Source organism: Myotis daubentonii, chromosome 8 (genome assembly GCF_963259705.1).
Source record: "Myotis daubentonii chromosome 8, mMyoDau2.1, whole genome shotgun sequence".
NCBI lineage: Eukaryota > Metazoa > Chordata > Mammalia > Chiroptera > Vespertilionidae > Myotis > Myotis daubentonii.
This window is the reverse complement of record NC_081847.1, coordinates 87,818,827-87,841,611: the sequence shown is the minus strand read 5'-3', so window position 1 is coordinate 87,841,611 and position 22,785 is coordinate 87,818,827. Positions and strand designations below refer to the sequence as shown.

At 41.6% G+C, this 22,785-nt stretch overlaps 1 protein-coding gene across 1 annotated transcript in view; it reads right to left on the bottom strand.

Annotated features, from left to right (window-relative positions):
- The window catches only part of DCC (DCC netrin 1 receptor), a 576,336-nt gene that overhangs the window by 234,409 nt on the left and 319,142 nt on the right, over positions 1 to 22,785 (bottom strand). Inside the window, exon 9 of the mRNA XM_059704942.1 lies at positions 12,791 to 12,945. Within this exon, the coding sequence (XP_059560925.1) occupies positions 12,791 to 12,945 (155 nt within the window). The remainder of the gene's footprint in view (positions 1 to 12,790; positions 12,946 to 22,785) is intronic.

Sequence of the window (22,785 nt, the reverse complement as noted above, 5' to 3'; positions counted from 1 at the left end):
GAAATGTCATCTCTTCAAAACATAATCAATGTAAAAAAATTTTAATTAAATTTATTGGGGTGACATTGGCAAATAAATTATATAGATTCTACAATACATCAGCTGTTTATTTTAGTGTATATTCACCACCCCAAGTCAGACTCCTTCCATCACCGTTATTTGCCTTTTATCCCCTTGTACTTCCCTTTGGCAATCATCATACTGTTGTGTGTGTTCATGAATCTCTTTTCTTTGCTTATTTGTTAATGTGATATTTTACACTGTTTGTACTAAGCCTTTAATATCCAGTGTAGATTTTATACTGACAGCACACCTCAATTTGGGCAAGCCATATTTCAAGTGCTCAATACCAAACATTACATCTATAGGCAATGCTACCAGGATAATTCAAGAATTCTTTAATTAGAATAGAGGAAAATTCAATATTTCTAAAGTGAGTGCAATTCAAAATTACTATAAGAACATCCTACATAATAAAAGGTTAATATGCAAATTAACCAAACAGTGGAACAACTGGTCACTATGATGTGCACTGACCACCAGAGGGTAGACGCTCAACACAGGAGCTGTCCCCTTATGATCAGTGCTCTCCCACAGAGGGAGAGCCACTGATCCAGAAGCCGGGCTCACGGCTGGCGAGCGCAGAGCGGTGGCAGAAGCCTCTTGCGCCTCTGCAGCAGCAGTAAGGATGTCGGGGAGCGGGCCAAGCTGTCAGTTGGACATCCCACAAGGGCTCCCAGGCTGCGAGAGGGCGCAGGCTGGGCTGAGGAGAACCCCCCCCCCCCAAGTGCACGAATTTCGTGCAGCAGGCCTCTAGTTAAATTATAAAGAAGAGATAGAAGAAATCATATTCAAAGTGGTAAAATTAGCAAGATGTTGGCATAATCTAAAGTAAGTCAGTGATATGTTAAATCTATTATTACATTGTTATTTGTGGTTAAGTATTATATTAAATGATAAAATACTTCACTAGACGTAGCATCAGTTTTCTCTGGGAGTCCTAAACATTTTTGAGAGGAGCTTAGACTGAACTATAAGTCAATTGCCCCCCCCCCCTGAAAAATGTAAGTAATAATTATTATTAGGTAGTAGGAGAGGGTTTTGAATCAACACAGTGGACTGAGGGTTAGGATCAAGTTAGTGATTTATAACAAGAAGTTCAAATTAGGTGTCTAGCATGTTCCTCAGCACAACAGTTAGCACAACTCACTCAGACTGGATGAAGCTCAATCATGTTGGGATTTTTTTAAACCTACCCTGGCATGGCTATAATTTCTTACCTAATAAGTATTTTAACTCATTAAAGAATTGTTAAAAGGCAGTTAACTTTCAACTAATTGTTTTTTTCTTTTCCCTAAAATAATCAAAGCTAATCTTGGTTTGAACATGCAAGCACACACAAATGAGCTCGCCCTCCTCCCCCCCCCCCCACACACACACACTTTGTCACACTTCAGCATTGTGGTAGAAATGTTATGCTAGGCTGGAATCCCCACTCTCACACTATTATCTTTGTCCCATTTAATTTTGTCACATCTAAGGTAGGAGTTGGGTTGAGCCATATTTCTTGCTCCCAGGATATTTGACAGGTGCAGGGGATTGCTGTGGCAGAAGTTGAAAGAGTTTAAGGTGATGCCACATAATTACTGCTTCAGGTTGTAGCTGTTAAAATCAGAGTCAAGGTGTTGCCATCAATGCCTGGGAGGAAGTGATTATGGGGTTTTTATCAACCGAAGGTCAAACAGTAAAAATCTGAGTGTGTGGTCAGTGTCAGTAAGAGCTCTCACTGGCAGCTTCTGCAAACTCTGTTATTCAAATGATTCCTTGGGCTCCTTGGTTCCCTTAGGGTCACCTGAGCAGTTTGCAGCCCTTAATATTCAGAAAGTGCTTCGTGCTACAGCCTACAAGCCGGCATTAGAACTTCAAAGAGAAAAAAAGGTAGAAACATATCAAATATGATTTAAAGACTTTCGGGATGCTTAATACTTCTCTGCTTGAGCAACAATCTCTGAGATTATTTTAAAGTGAAAAAGTTAGCTTCCTAATGAAAAGTAAATAAATATTTATTTTTATCATTATTTTTAAATTTCACAGTTTGCCTCAATATGATTACTTGTCATCTTACTTTAACAATATGTCTGATTGGTAGGTGGTAGATGTACTAGTTTAAATAGTGTCCCCCCCAAAAATTTCATATGTACCCAAAAAGATCTTTGCCTTTAATAAACTAAGATGAAGTCATATTGGATTAGCATTAAACCCAATATGATAGGTGTCTTTATTAAAACAGTGGATGGGACTCATAAACAACTCTGAATTAGGACACTGGACGTAGACCTGGGGTTCCCACCCATGTACTAACCCATCCTATGATTGGCCTTAACCGCTCTGATTTCCAAGTTTATTCCTTGTAAAATTCAGTGACTTGAATCAACAATCACAAAAGTATGTGCAGATTCAACATTATTTTTCAGGTAACATTTTGGCTTCTGGATGTCCTGAGCGAATGGAGGATATAAGATTGCAAGGCGGGGGAAAGGGTAGTGAAAAGGGATGTTATGCGTCCAAAGGCAAACTCCTCCTTAATTCTGCAGCCTTTGCTTAAGCCTGAACTAGGCTTCTGCCAGTAAAATTCTGATGCATCTCAGAGCCATAAGGTGATTCCTACTCTGGATCATCCCTGCATAGACATCCCATCAGAATCCAATCTCCTGTTTAATGAACATAGGCAAAGTACATGCCGGGAAGCAAGCTGATTCTGAGCTAATACTTATCTTGGCACTACCTTGCCCATTTTGGAATGGTTCATTCGAAAATCTTGGCAGCTGGAAGACTGGGCTGCAGATCTGAGGCCTCCTTTTGTCAATTCTCCTTTCTGTGGTGTTAGCCACATCAAATGATGTCACTGGCCTGCCGGAGGCTTTCTAAGAAGGTGCCTTCTCTGTGATGAATACACCTTTGAGTGTCTTCTGTGCATGGCACTGTGCATATCCCTGCAGTGCATATCCCTGCGGTGCATGCCTGAGGGGCATACATGGCACAGATGTTCCACAGTTTACTGCATGGGAATTCGCCCATGTTTTCCAACAACTACTCAGTTTGACACTATTAGAAGATAATAGCAGTTTGTGGCATTTGCTTTTAGTTTTATATTCAAAATATTTGGCACCTTATGTGAGCTCATTGTCTCACTAAATTAATAAAACTAAATCTATTTAATACTCTAACCTAAAGTAAAAAAAAAAAAAAAAGGAATCATTGATTTGTCCCCCATAGTACTCCCCTCCCTCACTACACACTCTCCCAGACAGCTCCTTACTCAGTATCTGACCCCAACAATGATCCCACAATTCACTCAGCTTCTGAGGCCTAAAATCATGGAGTAAATATGGCCCTTGTCTTTTCTCCCATCCCACATCCAGCGGCAAGTCTTGTCCCCATCTTCCAAAGGTATCCCGAATTCCACCAGTTCTCAACACCTCCACAGGTCCCACCAAAACTTGAGCAACTAACAGCTCTTTACTAAACCACATTCACTTTCTCTGGAGTCTCCTTGCTTCCACTTGAGAAATGAAAATTGGATCATGCCCCCCCCCCCCCTCCTGTGTAGATGCCGCTGCACGGAGAATTGAATCAATGTTTCTTAGCATGGGTTGAAGGTTTTTCACAGCTGGGCCCTGCTGCCTGCTCACTCATGTTTCCACTCTGCCTCCTCCCCCATCTCCTGGGTCTTGGCTCTTGCTATTTGCTCTGTCTGACATGTCTCTGCCCAAGATCTTTGCTGGCATGCCTCCCAAATTCACTTAGAGATCCCCTTAAATGGCCTCCTTCATAAAGACTTTCCTGCTTTTCCCTTGTGCAATCACCTCTGTCCTCCTCATTCCATACCCCCTTTAGCTGCTCTATTCTTCTGCATCATTTATTTTTGTTTACTGTACCTCTCGATCACTAGAATATAACCCCCTTGAGGATAAATACTTTGTCTTTATTTACGGCTAGGTTCCCAGTGCTGAGAAATACAGGATAGCCCATTGGGGAAACAAGGGCTATTTGTTGAATGAATGAATGACAAGGTAAGGTTCAAAATTTGGAAAGTGAAAGGTGAACTTATGCAGACTAACATATTGACCCATGTGGTGAATTTGAATTAGCCAAAGGAGGCTTTCTGCTCTTAGAAATCTTAAAGTAGAAATAGAAGAGCATTATGAAATAGCCTAAAGAAGGAGAAAGTTTCAAACACATGAAAAACACAGAGACGGAAATGAACAAATTACCTGCAGTGTTAAGGAACAACACAATTGCATGAGAAATAATTAGAATCCAGCAATGGAGGAATGAACAATTATAGGAGCTAGCATTTATTGAGGGCTGATAATGTACCAGAGAATATGCTAAGTATTTTACAGTAATTACCTCATTTAATCATCAGAATAAGCAGTTGAGAGTGTACTGTTGTGTCCCATTTTACAGATTTTCTCTTAGGCTTTATAACATCCCTGAAAGATAACTCCATTTTACATAGGACAACACTGTGATTTAGCTAAGCCAACTTATCCCAGCTAGCAGGTAAGTGAAAGAGGCAGAATTCAAATGCAGCCTGACTTCTGAGTCATTGTTGTTAATCCCCTTTCACTCTCCTTTCATTTGGAAGATCTGGAAAACTGATTATGAGTGTAGGTAAGGTGGTAAGGGACAGGTCACTTGCATTGACCATGTCACCATGTTCTATGAGTTCCACCATTTGACATATAGTTGATAAAACCCCATTATCATTTCCTCTCAGACAATGATGGCAACCTCTGGACTCAGATTTCAAGAACTATGATCCGAAGCAGAAATAGTGTATTATCAACTTAAAATCTTTCAATTTCAACCCAGGGCAATCCCCTGAACCTGTCCAGTGTTCTGTATTCTGAAATTCTGACCCAACGCAATGGCTATATTAGATGTGATCTGGGTTTCCCAAGGTGTGAAGATTGGGTTGAGAGAGAGAAGAGTTTTCATAGAATAGGGAACATTATGTACTTATCTCCCTAGGTATCTTCCTACTAAACAGACTTAATACCTTTATTAAAACAATATAATGATGCAGGAACATTGAAGTTAGAGGACAATAATTAAAGTCACATTATTGTCCTTTTGTGTAGCATATGAGATTTACTATATGTGGCAGTATGCAGAATATAATCTGCAGTTAAAAGAATCCATAAGATAATGACATGAGTTTTACTTAATTTTTGTTGGGTATTACATTAGGCTAGTCAACTATAAATTTCTTGATGTGATACTTCAAAAATACACTATCATTTTTCATAGTAAAACATAAAAATTAACTGTCATATTTCATACTAAAACATATAACTACCCTGTACTCCTACTTTAGGTTAAAATAAACAGAAAATCAATTTGATTCTGAACAATTTATCTTCCCGATATTTTCATCAAATATTTCATTCCTAATTTCTTTGACATTATCCTGTCTACCTCATTTTACTTTCTATCTTGTACAGCTTATAAAAGCCTTGACACTTAGTAGGTGTTCAGTAAATGCCTATGGGGTGCATAGGTAAAAAAGGGCTCTCATGATGAGAGAATGCATAAATACATATGTGATCAAAATGCCCTATTCCCCTCCTGTCTTTATTCACCAGTCACCTTCACCAGCTTCCCGTAAAATCAGATGTAGCTGAGAGAGTGCCACAGGAAAGCTCAGCTCAGCTCTGCTGTTTTGTCTTTGGAGAAGAGTTTGACTTGGCTGCCCTGCTGGATGATAATATCCCTGAAGATGCTCACGCTCTCTTTTGCTCTAATTCAGTTTAGCAAGTAACCTACTTTCATTTTTATAGGGCATAATCAAAGTAGGCATTTAATCCCAAACAAAACTACTTCTATTACCTCTATATCCCTGGCTAGATAGCCAAATTTCCCCCAAACTTCCCATTATTATGACACCTTCATGTCCTCTTTCTTTGTACTGCCTGTTATCAGTGAGAAATACTTAGTTTGTTCCCTTTCTTTTAAAAAATATTGAATTTATTGGGGTGACACTGGTTAATGAAATAACACAGGTTTCAAGTGCATTAGCTTTTTTTACTATCTATTTCTCACCAAGCAGGCAGCTGCTCTGGGTGTTTGGTGTACCCCTGGAAGAAGCCTGAATTATGCTTGGTGCTCAGAAGAAATGAGAATAACAGTGAGACAGTAGAAACTGAAGGAACTGAACTTACGCTGTTCCACTACTTAACTCAAGCAACACGTGATCTTTGTCCTTCATCTTCGTGATTTGAAAGATCCTTTCTCTTTTTTTTTAACTTAAAAAATATCTAAGGACCTTTGCCTAACTAACCAGAGGATATGTTCAGACCCAGATTATCTGGTCTTTTTAAGAATAAATATTTTATATTAATTCAATGAATAACACACTTCTCAATATCCTCAGGGGGCTCATCTGTTAAGTATGTTTCAGTGAGTTCTACTTACAGTAGTTTCCTGGAGAGTCAGGGCATTATTTGACTGTTTATTCCCTCATTCACTAGTCCAGCGTCTGGAGCATTTCTGTCCAATAGGACTTTCTACAATGATGGACCCCTTCCCTGAGCTGTACGATATGGTAGGCAAGAGTCACATATGAACGTCTGAAATGTGGCTAAGATTAAAGAATTAAAATTTTAGTTTTCTACCTACTTAAATTTTAAGTGCTGTTTAACAGCTGAAGTGCCTCTAGCATGCTTGAGATATTAAATTTTAAATTTAATTTTATTTCTGCACATTTAAATTTAAATAAATAAATGTGGCTTGTTAGTCCAAAACTTAGGTGGAATGTCAGTGCTTATCTTTATTTCTTTCTACTATCAACCTAAAGCAGCCGTGGGCAAACTACGGCCCGCGGGCTGGATCCGGCCCGTTTGAAATGAATAAAACTGAAAAAAAAAAAAAAAAGACCGTACCCTTTTATGTAATGATGTTCACTTTGAATTTATATTAGTTCACACAAACACTCCATCCATGCTTTTGTTCCGGCCCTCCGGTCCAGTTTAAGAACCCATTGTGGCCCTCGAGTCAAAAAGTTTGCCCACCCCTGTCCTAAAGCCATGTACCAAACAACTGGACCATTGTTGGCTGGTTCACGGTCAACTTTGCTACCACAGTCACCCCAAATATTCACTCAAATTTTCAGGCAGTACAGCTAATAACTGGAAATCAGCTCAAGTTATTAAAAAGTGAGCTGGACAGACTGTAATTTACTTGATTTGCTTAATTTATAGAATCATGATAAAATAAGTATAAATGATATTTAGTATCTCAGCCACACATTAAGTACAGATCAGATTCTACCTGCATCTTTTAACCAACCAGCTAATCATAAAAAGGCAATGCTGTGATACATTTTATGGGACAGAATGTTTTCTGATCACAAAACTTCCACATGTAGTTAGGGATGTAAAGATGTGCATTAGGTAACATTAGAATACAACCCAGTCTATAATAGCCTGCTAAATTACAGGGAGGGGATAATTAGGGGCAACGTAATAAACATATATAAGTGGCTTATTATACTAGTATAGCAATCAAGCCAGTTCCAAACTGTCAATAGGTATTATATTAGCCTTTTTACCTTGGTGATTAGCCTGCTGAGTCACCACTATGTTTGCAAGTGCAGGACAGTTGGAATTAAATTTCAATCAACCTTGTTAGGGGCAGGGAACTTCTACTGAGTGCCTACTAGATGCAGCTAAGACTCAGGGGCTTCCTGGGAGGAGGAGGATGAGGATGAGGAGGAGGAGGAGCAGGAGGAGGAGGAGGAGGTGGAGGGGGAGAAGGAGTAAATAACATCTCCAATATGAAGTTGAGAAAACTGGGGCCTCAAGGATTAAGCAACTTGCCTAAGATACTGCCGGGAGCTGGTCCATGCTTGCTGTTTCAAGGGACCTGGCATATATGGCATACTGTTCTTAATATGTTTGCTCACCTTCTTGGCGCTGTGTTTTAACCAAGGTCACCTCTCCGAGAAAGGTTGAATCCCCAGGTAGGGATTTTCCCCTGAAGTTAGGGAGGGAATAAAACCCCTCAACTAAGTGCCAGGTGGGTAATTAATCCCTTTGACTACGAACAATCATGCTTAAACTACATAATCTTTTCTCCCTGGAATGGAGATAAGAAACGCCCTAACCTTTGTAATAGAGATTGATAGGATTGAATCAACTGGTATAAATACAGTTGTAACAAGACAGAAACACACAGAACTCAGAACACAGAACTAAGGACACAGGGCTTGGAAGACAGGACCAAGAGAGACAGAGCCTAGGCACAGAACCTACACAGAACATTCTCTAGAGACAGAAGAACTTCACTGGAGAGAGCATGCCGGAGGATCCTGGACAGGGACTGGCCTCGGAGCCTGGAGGCGGAGCCTGGCGAGAGAGCATGGCAGGGATCCTGGACTGAACCTGACTGCGGAGATTGGCAGGAGAGCCTAGCTAGAACCTGGCTAGGCTGCTGATAAACTGAACGCTGTCTCCGTGTCATTCCTTCTTCGCCGACTCCGTCCACACCTTTGGGGACCCCTGGACCCGCTGGGGTTGGACCCCGGCAAGATACAAGTAGTACATTTTGGAGTCATAATATTCAAAGATGGCTTACTTCTCCCCATAACCACCATAGAGCCCTGTTAGAATTGGCAAAAAAAATAATCCAAGGCAAGAGGAGCCAAGTAAACATGTCCATTCCTCTAGCTAATGCGCTCTAAAGCCATTTGACTTAGGGGGCTGGCTTTCACGTATCTTTTCAGTGTAACGAACAGAATGGACTAAGAATATTACTTACAACTTGGAAATATAAAGAGGTTTTGTGGATAATTGGGTTGTGGCCGAGCAAATAGGCTTCCCATTCTAACTCAAGCCTCCAGCCAGCATGTGGCCCATTTTTACATCGTTCGTGATAACACTGCCGTAACAGCATCTTAAAGGACCCCGCATAATAATTCAAAAATTCTCCACATGTGGTATGAAAAGATTAGACAAGTCTTAAGCAGGCAGGGACTTAAATCCTGCTGATAATACACTGGAGAAATTATATGCCATAAAGGCAGGGGAGGGAGCAAGGGTTTAGCAAAAGGAAGATAGAATCAGGGGACACAAACCTTTCTATAAATCAAGCCGTTCTATTCTGGGTGATTATTTCATAAACTGGGTCTTGGGCTGTTGATCTCTTTAAATGATTATTACAAAATGCATGCGCTTTTGGAAAGAGTCACTGGCTGATTTGTATTTCAGACATATTTTCCATCAGTATTTATTTATTGAGAATATGGTTTTCATAATAGAGTTGATACTTTCAAATAATATGGAAAACTTGAATTCAATTTGTATAAAAGCTATGCAATTTTAGTGTAGCATTACCACATCATATTGGGGAAAACAGTGATAAAAGGAGCTACCAAATGCATACCCAGACGAGAACCATTTTCAAAAGATAAGATCATTTTGTCAGGGAGAGAAATAATGATGGAAATGTGCCCCCATTCCTCTTGCCTCTAAATTCTGTTATTCTTGTTAAATAACAAAAGCAGCCTTTTCACTTCTTCTAAAAACACAGAAATAATCTGGGAGAGTTCTAGAAAGAGGAGGGAGGGGAATATAGAGAAAGAAGGAGGGAGAAGGAGGAGAAGAAAAAAGGAGAAGAGGATAAGGGAGGGGCCAATAGGAAGTGAACACTGGGTCTCTAGAATGTTCCATCCCCATCAGCAATTGGTGCAGAATTGAGCAAGTTTGGAGAAAATGAAGCGTTCCTTAAGCTGGAAATATTTTTAAATCACCAAAATGGCACTTTGTGTTAACAACAGAAGATAAAATACACATGCAATACCTATTAATCATGACTACATAATTTATTTATTCTAACGTCTGTAATAAGACAGCAAGAGAGCTGCACAGTACTCTTACTCAACATGAACTGAAGGAGCTGGCTAACTGTTTGAAGGTGTAAAGGATATTCTAACGTGCTGTTTTGGCAGAATTGTTCCTATCTACCTGTTTACTCAGCAAGAGAAGAATTTTCCAATGGCAATTCTCACTGAAGTAGAATCAGGTCACCGTGCAAATGAACAACGGCTGTAAAGGAAAGAATCCTTACTCCATCCACAGTGGTATGGACAGAGATGATTTAATAGCACAATGCTGGGGTGAAAGGCCAAAATATAGTGAGCATTCCAAGGCCATTATCACTGTCCTTAATGAAAAAAACCCAAGGCTCCTTCATGCTTCTGAAGCAGGATGCTCCATTTTCATCTTCTGGCGGAAAGATAACTTCCGTCAGACAACACTACCAATGAGCCCCGTATTTTATTCAGCCAGGCATGTAGTTTCCATTTTGTGCCTTCTCATCATTTATGCTAATTTTTAAGCAAAGTAAATGCTGACAGAGACCAGCGCCCAGTGGAGTCCTCTGCACAGATTCTCACACTGCGTTTTAAATGAGGAGGAATGGATGATATACCATGAGTGCGGCAGCTGTAATAAAGTGATTATTAGAGGAGGTGGGCATGATGTGATTTAGGCGTAAAAAAGGAATTAGATACTATGCCTCAGCCATCACAGGTAATGGGCCCACAGCTATTCTATGCCTCAGTTGGTAATACTTCATTTAACAACTTCTTACAAGATTCCTCACTTTACTTGTTTTGTTACATATTTAGAATATTTGCTCCCCCAAGAAGCTGCTGATATCCGTTAGTGCTGTTGCTTCATTACATACATGTGTGTGTGTGTGTGTTTTAATGTGCCTCAGACAGCATGGAATCGTATTAGGAACATACTAGACGTTCATTAATGCAATTATAATGATGTATGTCATTGTTTGTCTTTTATAAAGCTAAATGTGATACAAATAATCACTGACTGACTTTTTTTTTAAATTAAGAATACAAAAAATGGCAGAAAAATATTATATCCTGAGTAAATTTTTTTAATGAAATAAAGCATTAAAATTAGTCGCTGCCAAAACAGAAAATATGTTCTTGTCCTTTGTCGTGGAAATTTGGCATAAAAAGTGAGTTTTTTTAAAAAAATAACAACACACCACTGTTAACTGACTTCCTAAACTGGATACTTAGAAACTGGTACTTACAGAGGAAAAAATAACGTTGCTCAGTATTAGAAAGAGAGGCTGACTACCTAGGATTTTTATCAGAAATGTAATCCTGGCCAGTCAGCCCTAAAAAGTGTACTGAAACCATTCTAGGCATACCACTATGGATTAGGAAGTAAAGAATCCAGAGAAACTGGGTCTTTTGAAATGAAAATGCTTTTAAGTTCTACCACTAGAAAACTAGACACAATTTTTCTTTAGAGAATTTTTATGGGTTTTTAAACACTTTCTGTAGACAACATGGCATATACCATTTTTGGAAATGGATATTTTGACCTAATTCTTTTTATTTAACTTTATAGATTAAATAGAGCAATTATTTATAAAAGTTAACGACTCGAAAATAGTATATGATTTATGAAGAGTAAGTCAATAAAGAAATTGATGACACAAATAGAATGTTACCAGAGACACCGTGAGTGGAAATGGACATTACCTAGTGATTTAAATCCAAACAGCCAACAGAACAAAGCATTCTTAAGAACAGAAACCTGAGAGTGGGACCACCTTTATGGGTACATGACCAGAGAAATTTCATGAGGACCTGAGCTCAGAGGGGTCATGCCTGGAGTGTGATTTCATGTCTTGCTGCAGCTGCTTAGTCCTGCAAATTACTTAAAAGAGTTCTGCCTGCAACTCTGCATTCCCTAAAGATTGTCTGCAACCTTACATCATTATGGCTTTAAATATGCTACCTGAAGTTTTATTTCTGTGACGCAAATATTTCTAAGACTTGTGCTGCTGGCCCACCCCTCTCCCACCCCCCAACTTGTTATCATCTTGTCTTTGTAGCGGTCACCAAGTGGAAGAAAGAATGGAGATGCTGCCAAATGTAGACCATGAGACCAGCACCCAGACGATATATCTGAGCGCACCTGCTCTCTCTTCTTCAACATCTTAAGTTTTAAATAAAATAAGGCTGGCGAACTGCTCATCAGTCATCAATCTTTTCAAAATGACATTAGAAATTTAGTAGAGATCAACATTTTGTAAGATCAGAAGTATTTTTAAAAGGTACAGCTTGGGGGCTGTTCCTTCACAAAGGTAGAGATCACTGCATGATAAGTTGGCCAAAGAACACTGAGCTACTTCACTCTGCGATCACGCAGCTCAGTAGAGTGGTTTGTTCGCAGACAGTGCGATTTCACAATAGGGATCATCTCTATACATTTCTTTAGTCTTGGTTCCCTCTTGGGAGCTTCTTGAGGGCACTGGGTGCATGTTTAAGTTCTTTACTAAGTCCCTGCATTTAGAAGTCCTATGCCATCGTTATTTTACCTTTGATGCTCCATTCTCATAGACAAACTTGGGAAATCTGAAAAAATCAGTGGAGGAGGCTGAAACCCCATATTGACTATGAAGTGCTGGCAGGTAGGGTAAGTCATTCACTCACGTAGGAAGTAAATACATAGACTGTATGGAAGGACTAGGCTTTTGTAGTTGTTAAGTTGCCAGTAAGGAGACATGACCCAAGTGGGGAGGCCATTTTGTTAACAGTGATCTTACCTTTAAAAATCCTTCAGTTAAATACATTGCTTCAAACATCTTCCTTCCATTTTCTCAAGAAATTTCTATGAAAGTATTCAAGGAAATGGCTGGAGGAGATAAACACTTTCTAAATGCCACCCTTCCCTTTCATACTCACACTCAGGCTGAGTGGCCACTTTGATGGGTTGCGAACTCTCCCCCGGGCCCCACTCATTGTAGGCCACCACGCGGAAGGTGTACATGGCTTCTGGCTTCAGGTTCCCCACGGTGAGCTGAAGGGACCCAGGCTGGGTCGTATTCAATGCTCGTTCCCTGGGAAATCAAAGTTATAGGGAAAGATTAATCCAACACCCCTACTTTAGCCCAAACCTTACTTAATGTTCAAGAGTAGTGAGGTAGAAAAAAGGTTGCTTCCTTATTTAATGTTGACTCTGGGACATAATCCAAGACCTCTGAGACTTACTATGGGAAACAAACCGAGGGCCTACAAATGGATGTTGCAGGGTGACTGGGGATTGCGAGTTTGTGCTATTTCCACGAAACTTGCATATTAAAGTATTTTCCCTTTGACACTTTATAAATTTGAATTTAAACCTTATGAAACAGAGCTATTAAAATAAGAAGAAACATCTGGAATGCATTTCATAAGCCTCCAGCTAATGACAGAAAATCAAGGCTTCAATTATTTCACAAATCAATCTTTGCCAGTAATGCCCACAAATGCATTTCTGCATTTCCTTTCATTGTACACAAGGAAAAGGCAGAGGCTAAGTGTTGACATGTGTGGAGCATGAGCTCCTGTGGTTATGTGAAGAGCAATTAGTAAATGGAAGTGGGTCCCCTTCTGTGCAGAAACAACAACACGTCTCCTTTCCTTGTTCTTCAAGCACCGCCTACAGGTGTCCAACTCATTTCCCAATTAAAACTTCCTCAATGGTTCCCAAAAAATGAATCAATCTGCTGACCATGCTGGGATTCATATATATATATATTAAGAGAAAATAAACCCTATGGACCTGTGCTGACATGTGAGAAACAAGAACTACTAAACTACTCTTTAAAGACACACATGTTTTTAGACCTTAATACCCTCATTGGCTTCATATAATTGATTGACTGGGTGAAGAGGGAAATCCTTCTAACCTACTCAACTGTTTCTTAACGTTTCTATTTATAGATACTATCTCTTACCTCTCAGTGGAATTATAGGCAGGTTTTAATTTTGCCATTTGGTTTTATTTGGTTTTGGGAGATACGGAGAATGAAACTTATTACTTTTTTCTGCCAGAGTAAATTAGGCTTCTAAAAAGAGAAAGACAAAGTTTGAAGGGAATGAATGGTGACTCCTGGCATATATATTAACTCTAAAATCACTTTGACGGACACAGCAGAGACTGGCTGACTCATCCTCAACCCATTTCTTCTTCATGTGCTGGACTCTACTTCCCAGCCCCCCTGAAGTCTAAATAAGGCCGTGTGACTAAGTCTAACCAATGGGTTTAAGTGTGTGTGATGTGTGCTGACTGTAAGGCTGGCCTAGAAAAACTACACATACAGGATGGGGCAAAAGTAGGTTTACAATTGTTCATATGGGGATTAATACAATAATTAATCAATAATAATCTATAATAAAAAACATAATATGCTAATTAAACTGGACAGCTGAACAACCTTCTGGACATCCTTCCAGACGAAGCCACTGTGGTGGGGGCCGAGGTTGAGGTGGTTAGGGGCAATCAGGCAGGCAGGCAAGCAGTTAGGGGTGCTCAGGCAGGCAGGCAGAGGGGTTAGGGGCAATCAGGTAGGCAGGTGAATGGTTACGGGTGATCAGGCAGACAGGCAGAGTGGTTAAGGGCAGTGAGGCAGGCAGGCAAGTGATTAGGGGTGATCAGGCAGGCAGGCAGACAGGTGAGTGGTTAGGAACCAGCAGTCCCGGATTGTGAGAGGGATGTCCGACTGCCAGTTTAGGCCTGATCCTGTGTAGGATAGGGCCTAAACTGGCAGTTGGACATCCCCCGAGGGGTCCCTGATTGCAAGAGGGTGCAGGCCGGGCTGAGCCCCCTTTCCTCCCCTGTGCACGTATTTCATGAACCAGGCCTCTAGTGCGAGAGTAAACTGTGTTTCACATGCAACTGTAAACCTACTTTTGCCCTCCCCTGTATGGTTTCCTTCATGTTCTCTTCCTACAGCTGTGGGCTTGAGGCAGGTAAGCAAGGTGAGCTGGAAAGCCATACACTAATGATGGAGGAAGCAAAGTTTGCATGAATTCTGGAGAGAGTTGGGAGAAGAACTGTCTCCACTCACAAAAATCCTTTTTCTATTTTATAGAATCAAAAAGTTTTGAGCCATTATTTGTTAGAGCAGTTAGCATTATTTTATCCAGTACTGCTAGTACATTAAAATATGCACTCTGGGTCATTACCAGGGATTATGGGGAGGGAGGAATGATGAGTACAAAGTTTCAATTAGGGGAGGTGATAATGTTCTGGAGATATAGGGTTGTAATCGTTGCACAAAAATGTGAATGAACTAATGCCACAGAACTCTCTACTGAAAATCATTAAAACTATAAATGTTATGTCATGTAGATTTTACCACAAAGGAAACACACACACACACACACACACACACACACACACACACACACATCTTGTATGAATTTGGGTATAGCCCAAGGTTTAGATATTTCTTTTTTTCTTTTTTAAAAATAGTTGTGTGTGTGTTTTTTTTTAATTTTTAGAGAGAGAGGAAGGGAGAGGGAGAGAGAGAGAGAAGCATCAATCAGTTGCCTCCTGAACACCTCCTACTGGGCATCTAGCCCACAACCCAGGCATGTGCCCTGACTGGGAATCAAACCGGCAACATCTCGGACAACCAACTGATCCACACTGCCCAGGACTATATATTTCTTTAGGAGTGCTGTGTTAAGTTGCTTCAAGGATGAATTGTGACATAGTGGGGGAGGGCTTGTGACTGTGTGGGATTCAATATTACTCTAAAGTAGGTAAGAGTAAAATTATCAGATCATGGTTCACGTGTCACATGTCACACTGCTCTCTTTTGCCAGACCAAAATTATTTAGGACAATACGTTTCTTTGTAAAAGGAAATCCTCCCAATCAGATTGTCTGCCTTGTGGATGTGAATTTTTGCATCTTGTTTATTTTCTTTTAGTGGAATAAATTTTATATACATTGTCTGATATAGCCCTTTTATATAGACAGGGTGGGTTTTTTACTGTTATTTTACAGATGCAATGAATTAGTCTATGACCTATTGTGAGTCATTTCCTCTTGTCTAGACCTTCCCGCCACATAGTTGTCATTGAAGGTCAGATTTTCATACCAAACTTCTTGGATATCTATAAGAAAAGATGGCTTTCAGAATTGACTTTATTTTCATAACTACTAAATAATTTAGATGAAATAGCTGTGTTCTGGGACGTGCTGGCAAAACCCTTTCAACAGGCAGTCTTCAAAGGAAAAAGAAGAGGCAAAAAAATTTGGGTATGCGCAGTAAAAATGCCCACGATCACAGAAGGAAAACATCACTCACACACAAAGGGGGATACCGGACTTCATGACAATGAAGGGAGTGTTAGGTGTCCTCCATCTCCAGCAGCCTCCCACCATATCCCAAATTAACAATAGTCATGAGAAAAATGACACTCACTCATACGGACAATTGATCCTCTCTCAATGTTACATAAAGCGTGAACAAAGGGTCTTTAGAGAATACGTGTTTGGGAGAGATCTGTAAGAATACAATGTAAGCCAATATAATATGCTTTAAAGAAACATGGCTTCAGACACAACTCCACGGGCCCTCCTCTAACCATAGGCTCTTCCTGCCCTAGATTGCCCACTAGTTTCTTCAATGTGGGCTCTTAATTTTAAATAATGATTTAACTACATGTGTCTTTTTCTTTCAGAACTCCACTTATCATATCAAAATGGGATGGCAGCAAAATACTATGTAGACTGCAGAGTGGATTCAAGAGTCTTAATCGGGGTTTGTTTGGGCTTCCTCATGAACTTATCTGAGCCTCAGATTGCTCGGGTGCTAATTGTTGTCATAAAAATATTTTCCTTAGAGAGTTTCTAAGGAATAAATGCAAACCACCTCAAGTAGTAGGTGTGGTGCCTGGTACTCCCTATGGTGTGTTCTCTATATGGTAGTTAGTGCTGTCATTTTTATTATTACTACAAAACACAACCATAACCTCAGAAAAAAAGAAGTGCTCTTGAGTCCAAGAAGAGAACTTTTCCACGAAGTATTCAGATATAGGACTATGAGAAAATAAATTAATAAGAGATACAATCATCATTTTAAGAAAGAAAAATAAACAGATTTAACTGAGCTATGGGCCTGCCCCCATTTTTTTAAAATGTTCTGTCCGATAAATTCTGCTTGCAGAGATGTTAAATTTTTTAAAAAAGTGGTCATAGATATTGAACAGGTTCCAATAATGAAAACAGTAATATTTTTAAAAGTGGAGGTTTCGTTGACAGCAACCGAGTAGCTTGTTCTCAGAGTTCCACCACATAGTGGACGCCCTGTCCTATGTGATGTCCGCGCTAGTGTCAGGGTTTGCTGCCAGGCTGCTCTGATGCCTCCTCAGGTCCTACTGGAGGAACATCAAACGCTAACAAGATACCAATGCATTCTGGGAAAATGACACCTGCTGCCACCTGGCCTTTCCCAGAGTTGCCCAGTTACCAGCCCAGAAGATTCACAGGAGGCACCTGAGTCCCCCTGTCAGGCTTTCATATCTGAAAGAAAAACCTCACAAGACATTTTCCTACAAGAAAGTACAACCTGAGTTTGGGAAGGCAGCTCAATCCAGCCCCACACAGGCCAGTGCCAGCCCCTGAAGCAGTTACACATACTAGTAACATGCACATCTATGCAGTGAGGCATTAGGTTTCCCTGCTGCTCCAGGCCAGGCCTCCCTATAAATGGGCAGATAAGCGAGGAGGTTCTGAAGAACAAAGTCCAGGAGATGTTAAGACTTTGCCCAATTACTGTGCTCGGGTGTCCTGCCTGTCACTGTCATTGCCCTGACAGCTCCTGGCTTTGCCGCTTCTCAGGATGTTCTCTCCGATGGCTCTGAAAACGTGATGACCCTTCAAATCCGTAGAGCTCAGGGTCACGGTGTCTACTGTCAGACAAAACTTCATTACCCCACTCCTTCCCCCAACTCAGAGTTAGCAGTGTGGGGTTCAGGCAAGTTCAAGGTAAATTGACTGAAGTACAGGGATTAGGTCACCTGAGCTTTCTAGAATCCCTTCACATGAAATTCATTCCTTGAAAATCCACAGAGTGTAAGTGCACAACTTGGACCCCTCCTGCTGGCTGAAACGCTGCAGGCAGCATGCCCGCTGGCACCTGTACAGAGACCAAGAGGAGGCCATCTGCAAGCACTTCTGTCCAGTGCTGAGCGCTGGGGGTCACATGGCTGAGGCTCCTTGGGAAAGAACTGCTGTGTTCTAAAAGCACACGCTGTGACCCAGTCACAGTATCGCTGCTGCTTTTCTGAGCTCAGCCCATAAGTCCTGACCCTTGGAAGTCACGAGTGACACAGGTGGCAGGGAACGTAAACTTGCATAAGTTGCGTGGAGACCTGACCCAAGTTGGGCTCCAGTCTCCTGTGCCCGGAACCAGCCCTGCTCTGGCTTGTGCTCACAACGCATTGCATTAGGACGGCTGTTCCTAGTGCTTCTTCACTGATTTCCCAGCTCTTCCTATCTTCCGTTGACAGAGATTCTCTCCTAACATACACACTCGGTCGACTCCATGCCCACACCTTGAGCGAATTAATTATCATCATCCTATGGTTAACGCAACCTCAGCTCCTTGGCACAAGAGCCAAAGACCTTCAGGCCGTGGGCTGACCTTTTCACACTCACCGGCAGTCTCCAAGCCTCGCCACACCAGATCGCAGCCTCGCTCCTCTGTCCCTTGTCATCCTGTCTGGCATCAGTTTTGTTCTGTTTCATTCTGACTATCCTGGAGTTCCTTCTCCTGACTCGCAGTTCTTCTTGGGTTTGGGTTTGGCAAAAGCTTTTTCATTCTTCAAATCCAATTCAAATGATATCTCCTGGCCGTTGGGTCCTACCATTATGCCCTCTGACTCTAGCGCATTGAGCATTCTCTCCTTTGTGCTTTTGCTGCTATTGGTTTGTACGTCTACTCTAGCACATTTCCCATTGCTTTATTAGACACGTCTGTCTCCTTGACTCAATGGTGAATTATTTTAGAAGAGAAGCCATATTCCATTTGTATTTCATTGGCACTCAGCATATATACCCACTGAGTCTAAAGAATGGCAATGTTGCTGGTGTTCGCAATTTTGTAATTGAATGCATATATAAATGGGAAAATTTTAACAGAAGAATTGCCAGGTATCTCCACAGCGTGTGATCGCATAAATGCTCACAGAGCTGGATTCTATCCACGTTCCATCCTAACTTAGTCCCACGGGTGGCCTTGGCATGCCCATCGCCTTCACTTTCATTATGTGAAAACTGAGAGCGTGGGATCTACTCAAAGCAGTCTTTCCAATCGAATACCCTTCATGGGCAGAGAAAGTCACCCACGTGCTTTTGGTTTTGTTTTTAGCTGAATCCAGCACTTCTGTATGTACATTTCAGAAGTAAACAGAGATTAGAGATTAAGCATGATGCTGCTTTTAGTGGGTCATTTGTAACATGTCTCTAGCACACATTCTAAATAAACACATGCTGTCTTGTCTAAGTGGACCAGGGTGTTCACACTTGTTACAGCTGTGAGGTGAGCAACAAATGCTGCCTTGATGCAGAAGATACCTAATTAGTTGCTTCAAGGGACAAGGATTCTATTTTGTCCCTTTGTAAGGAAGGAACTCTGTTACTTTTAATGGAGAGATTTTTAACATCTTCTCTTTATTTGCTCCACTTTCGTTTGTATTTCCTTAGTGAGAGAAAGAATGGTGCAATGATGAGAAGATTTCAAAACTGAAATACAGAGTTTGCTAGAACAGGGAGCGTTTTTCAAGCTTTTTCATCTCACGGCACATGTAAACTAATTACTAACAGGTGGCGGCACACCGACACATACATTTTTTGCTGACCTGACAAAAAATAGATATACTTTTGGTTTATTCACACCGATGACTATGGTGTTGGCTGTTGTCATTTCGTCATTAGACAACCCAAGGCAAACGAGGTCAGGTACTGCATGTTTTAAAAATCCCTGCGGCACAGCAGCTGAAAATCGCTGGAACAGGAAACAGGCTTCAAAGTGACAGCGGCAATGAAAGTGACAGCCACCCAAATGTCACCCCAGACGCACCCTTTGCAGCTGATGCTGTCATGAAGAGGAGATAGGTTCAGAGGTGAGTTGCCACAGACAAAGACCGTGGGGGATGGAGAGCACCCTGGTCAGAGGTATTGCCACTGCACCCAGGTTAAAAACTAGTTTTTTTTTCTAAGCACAGTCTGAGAAGCAGGCTTTTAAACATTTTGTTTCTGTATAACCTCTGTTTCAGCATCTAGTAAACTTCTAAGAGACTAGTCACATAATAACTACTGCCACAACAAATAAGAAGTTCTTTCCTGGAAAAAAGTCTTGGGTTAAAATCATTTACTCTGTTGGATTTTGACCAATGTCCCTATAATAAATCTGACTCACTCTGGGTGATCTAGTTCTGCGTTGTTGGTTTTTTTGTGGGGGAGGGGGATGGGAGGGAATCTTATCTTTCTCCATTGCAGTTATCATTGATGTGTAGACACATTCCTGGTCTATATATCAGGCCTGGACTTCTCCTCTGAGCTCCAGGGGCCTATTTTCTGGGACCTGCTTGACAGTCCCCCTTGAATATTGTAAAGGCGTGTCAAATCAACAAGCCTGAAACAGAACTGATGCCCTTTCTTCCCAAACCTGGATCTTCCCAGCATCCTTATCTCACTCAGCACATTGCCCCACCATCCACCCATTTACAGGAGCCAGAGACCTAGGAGTTATCTTGAAAAATCTCCTTTTCCTCACTGTGAATGCCCAAGCCATCACCTGGTCCTTTCAGTTTTGTTACCTAAATATCTCCAGAATCTGTTACCCGCTTCCTCTCCACCCAGTCCCCCTTAATCTGACCCAGCATCCTCTCCATCCTAGATCCCTGCAAAGCCTGCCCAATGGCTCCCCAGCACCCACCCACTGCTTCTGATCAAACTTCCACTCCGCAGCCACCATCACCCTCTCTAAATGCAAGTCTGAGTATGGCCTAGACCAGTGGTCGGCAAACTGCGGCCCCTTGAGTGTGGCTCTTCCACAAAATACCACATGTGGGCGCACACATACAGTGCGATTGAAACTTCGTGGCCACACTCAAGGGTGTCAAAGAGCCGCATGTGGCTCGCGAGCCGCAGTTTGCCGACCACTGGCCTAGACATCATGCACGTGCTCCGTGACCTCTCTTACAGAAGCGTGTTCCTTCCGTTAGAGCTCTCCACTCGGTGTATAGTCATATACTCATCAATAGAATGATCCTCCCAACACTGTTAAACTGCTTCCAAAGAGACTGCCGGCTTCTCTGTTATTTCAATCGCAGTGCTAGGCGAGTGAATAAAGGGTCACTCATTCGTATATGGCATTTATAAATGGCATACCTTTTTTTAAAAATGTATTTTATTGATTTTTCACAGAGAGGAAGGGAGAGGGATAGAGAGTTAGAAACGTTGATGAGAGAGAAACATCGATCAGCTGCCTCTTGCACACTCCCTACTGGGTATGTGCCCACAACCAAGGTACATGCCCTTGACTGGAATTGAACCTGGGACCCTTGAGTCCGCAGGCCAATGCTCTATCCACTGAGCCTAACCGGTCAGGGCAAATGGCTTACCTTTAAATACCTGTTCAACCCATTGGAAGAATTAAATCACAGTTTCTCATCCTAAGACCATTTTGAGGTAGAAAGGATGGGACTGACTTTCACTGAGGAGCAGAGTGACAGGAGAGCCATTCCTGCTGAGCCTTAAGCCAGGGCCAGAGTGTGGTGGTTTGGATTCGGAGACGTGCTCTCCTTCCCTCACAACCCACTCCCTTCACCATAACAAACCTCATCAGCTGCACGGTCCTCAACCCTGCAGAGCAGGGGAAGGACATGTAAACACCATGCTGAAACTCTGCCCGGCCAGCGTGGCTCAGTGGTTGAGTGTCCACCTATGAACTAGGAGGTCACGGTTCCATTCCCAGTCAGGGCACATGCCCAGATTGCAGGCTCCTCCCCAGTGGGTGGTGTGCAGGAGGCAGCTAATCAATGATTCTCATCACTGATGTTTGGATCTCTCTCTCCTTCTCCCTTCCTCTCTGAAATAAATAAAAAATGTGTATTTTTTAAAATGACAGAAAATCACCCTACCTGGTTTGGCTCAGTGGATAGAGTGTTGATCTGTGGACTGAAGGGTCCCGGGTTTGATTCCAATCAAGGGCACATGCCCAGGTAGCCGGTTCAATCCCCAGTAGGAGGCATGCAGAAGGCAGCTGATCAATGTTTCTCTCTCGTCACTGATGTTTCTCTCCCTCTCTCCCTCTTCCTTCCTCTCAGAAATCAATAAAAATATATTTAAAAGAAAAGAAAAGCCAATGCACAGTGAATTCTAAAGTGAATCCTCCATGTCAATCATGAAGAGCTGCTCTCTACTCCCAAGCAGTGAGCAGAGGTTTCCCGAGGCAGCATAAAGCACTGCACTGCATACAGCCCTGCACATGGAAGACCCTGACTTTGTTCTGCCACAAAGTCAGCATGTGACCTGAGCAAGTCGGGAGCTATCTCGGAGCCCTCCTGCTTCATTTGCAAAAGGAAGATAACAGTCACTTATCTGCCTACCTCACAGGGTCATGGTGGGGATTAAATTGAAAGATGCCCATGAAAGTGTTTTTACTTCTCTCATCTGAACTCCTGCAGTCTTTATATGTAGCACTTTTACCGAATATCTTTTACTTGTATGGTGCAGTGAGGAGATCACTGGACTGGAAACCTTGCATTTAAATTCTGATTTTAATGTTTACTGGTTGTGTAGCTCTTCAGGCAGTATTTTTGAGGCTTTCTGAACAGAGCAAGGCATGCTCATCTGTAATATGGAGATTATCATTCCTGCTTTATCCGAGGATCAAA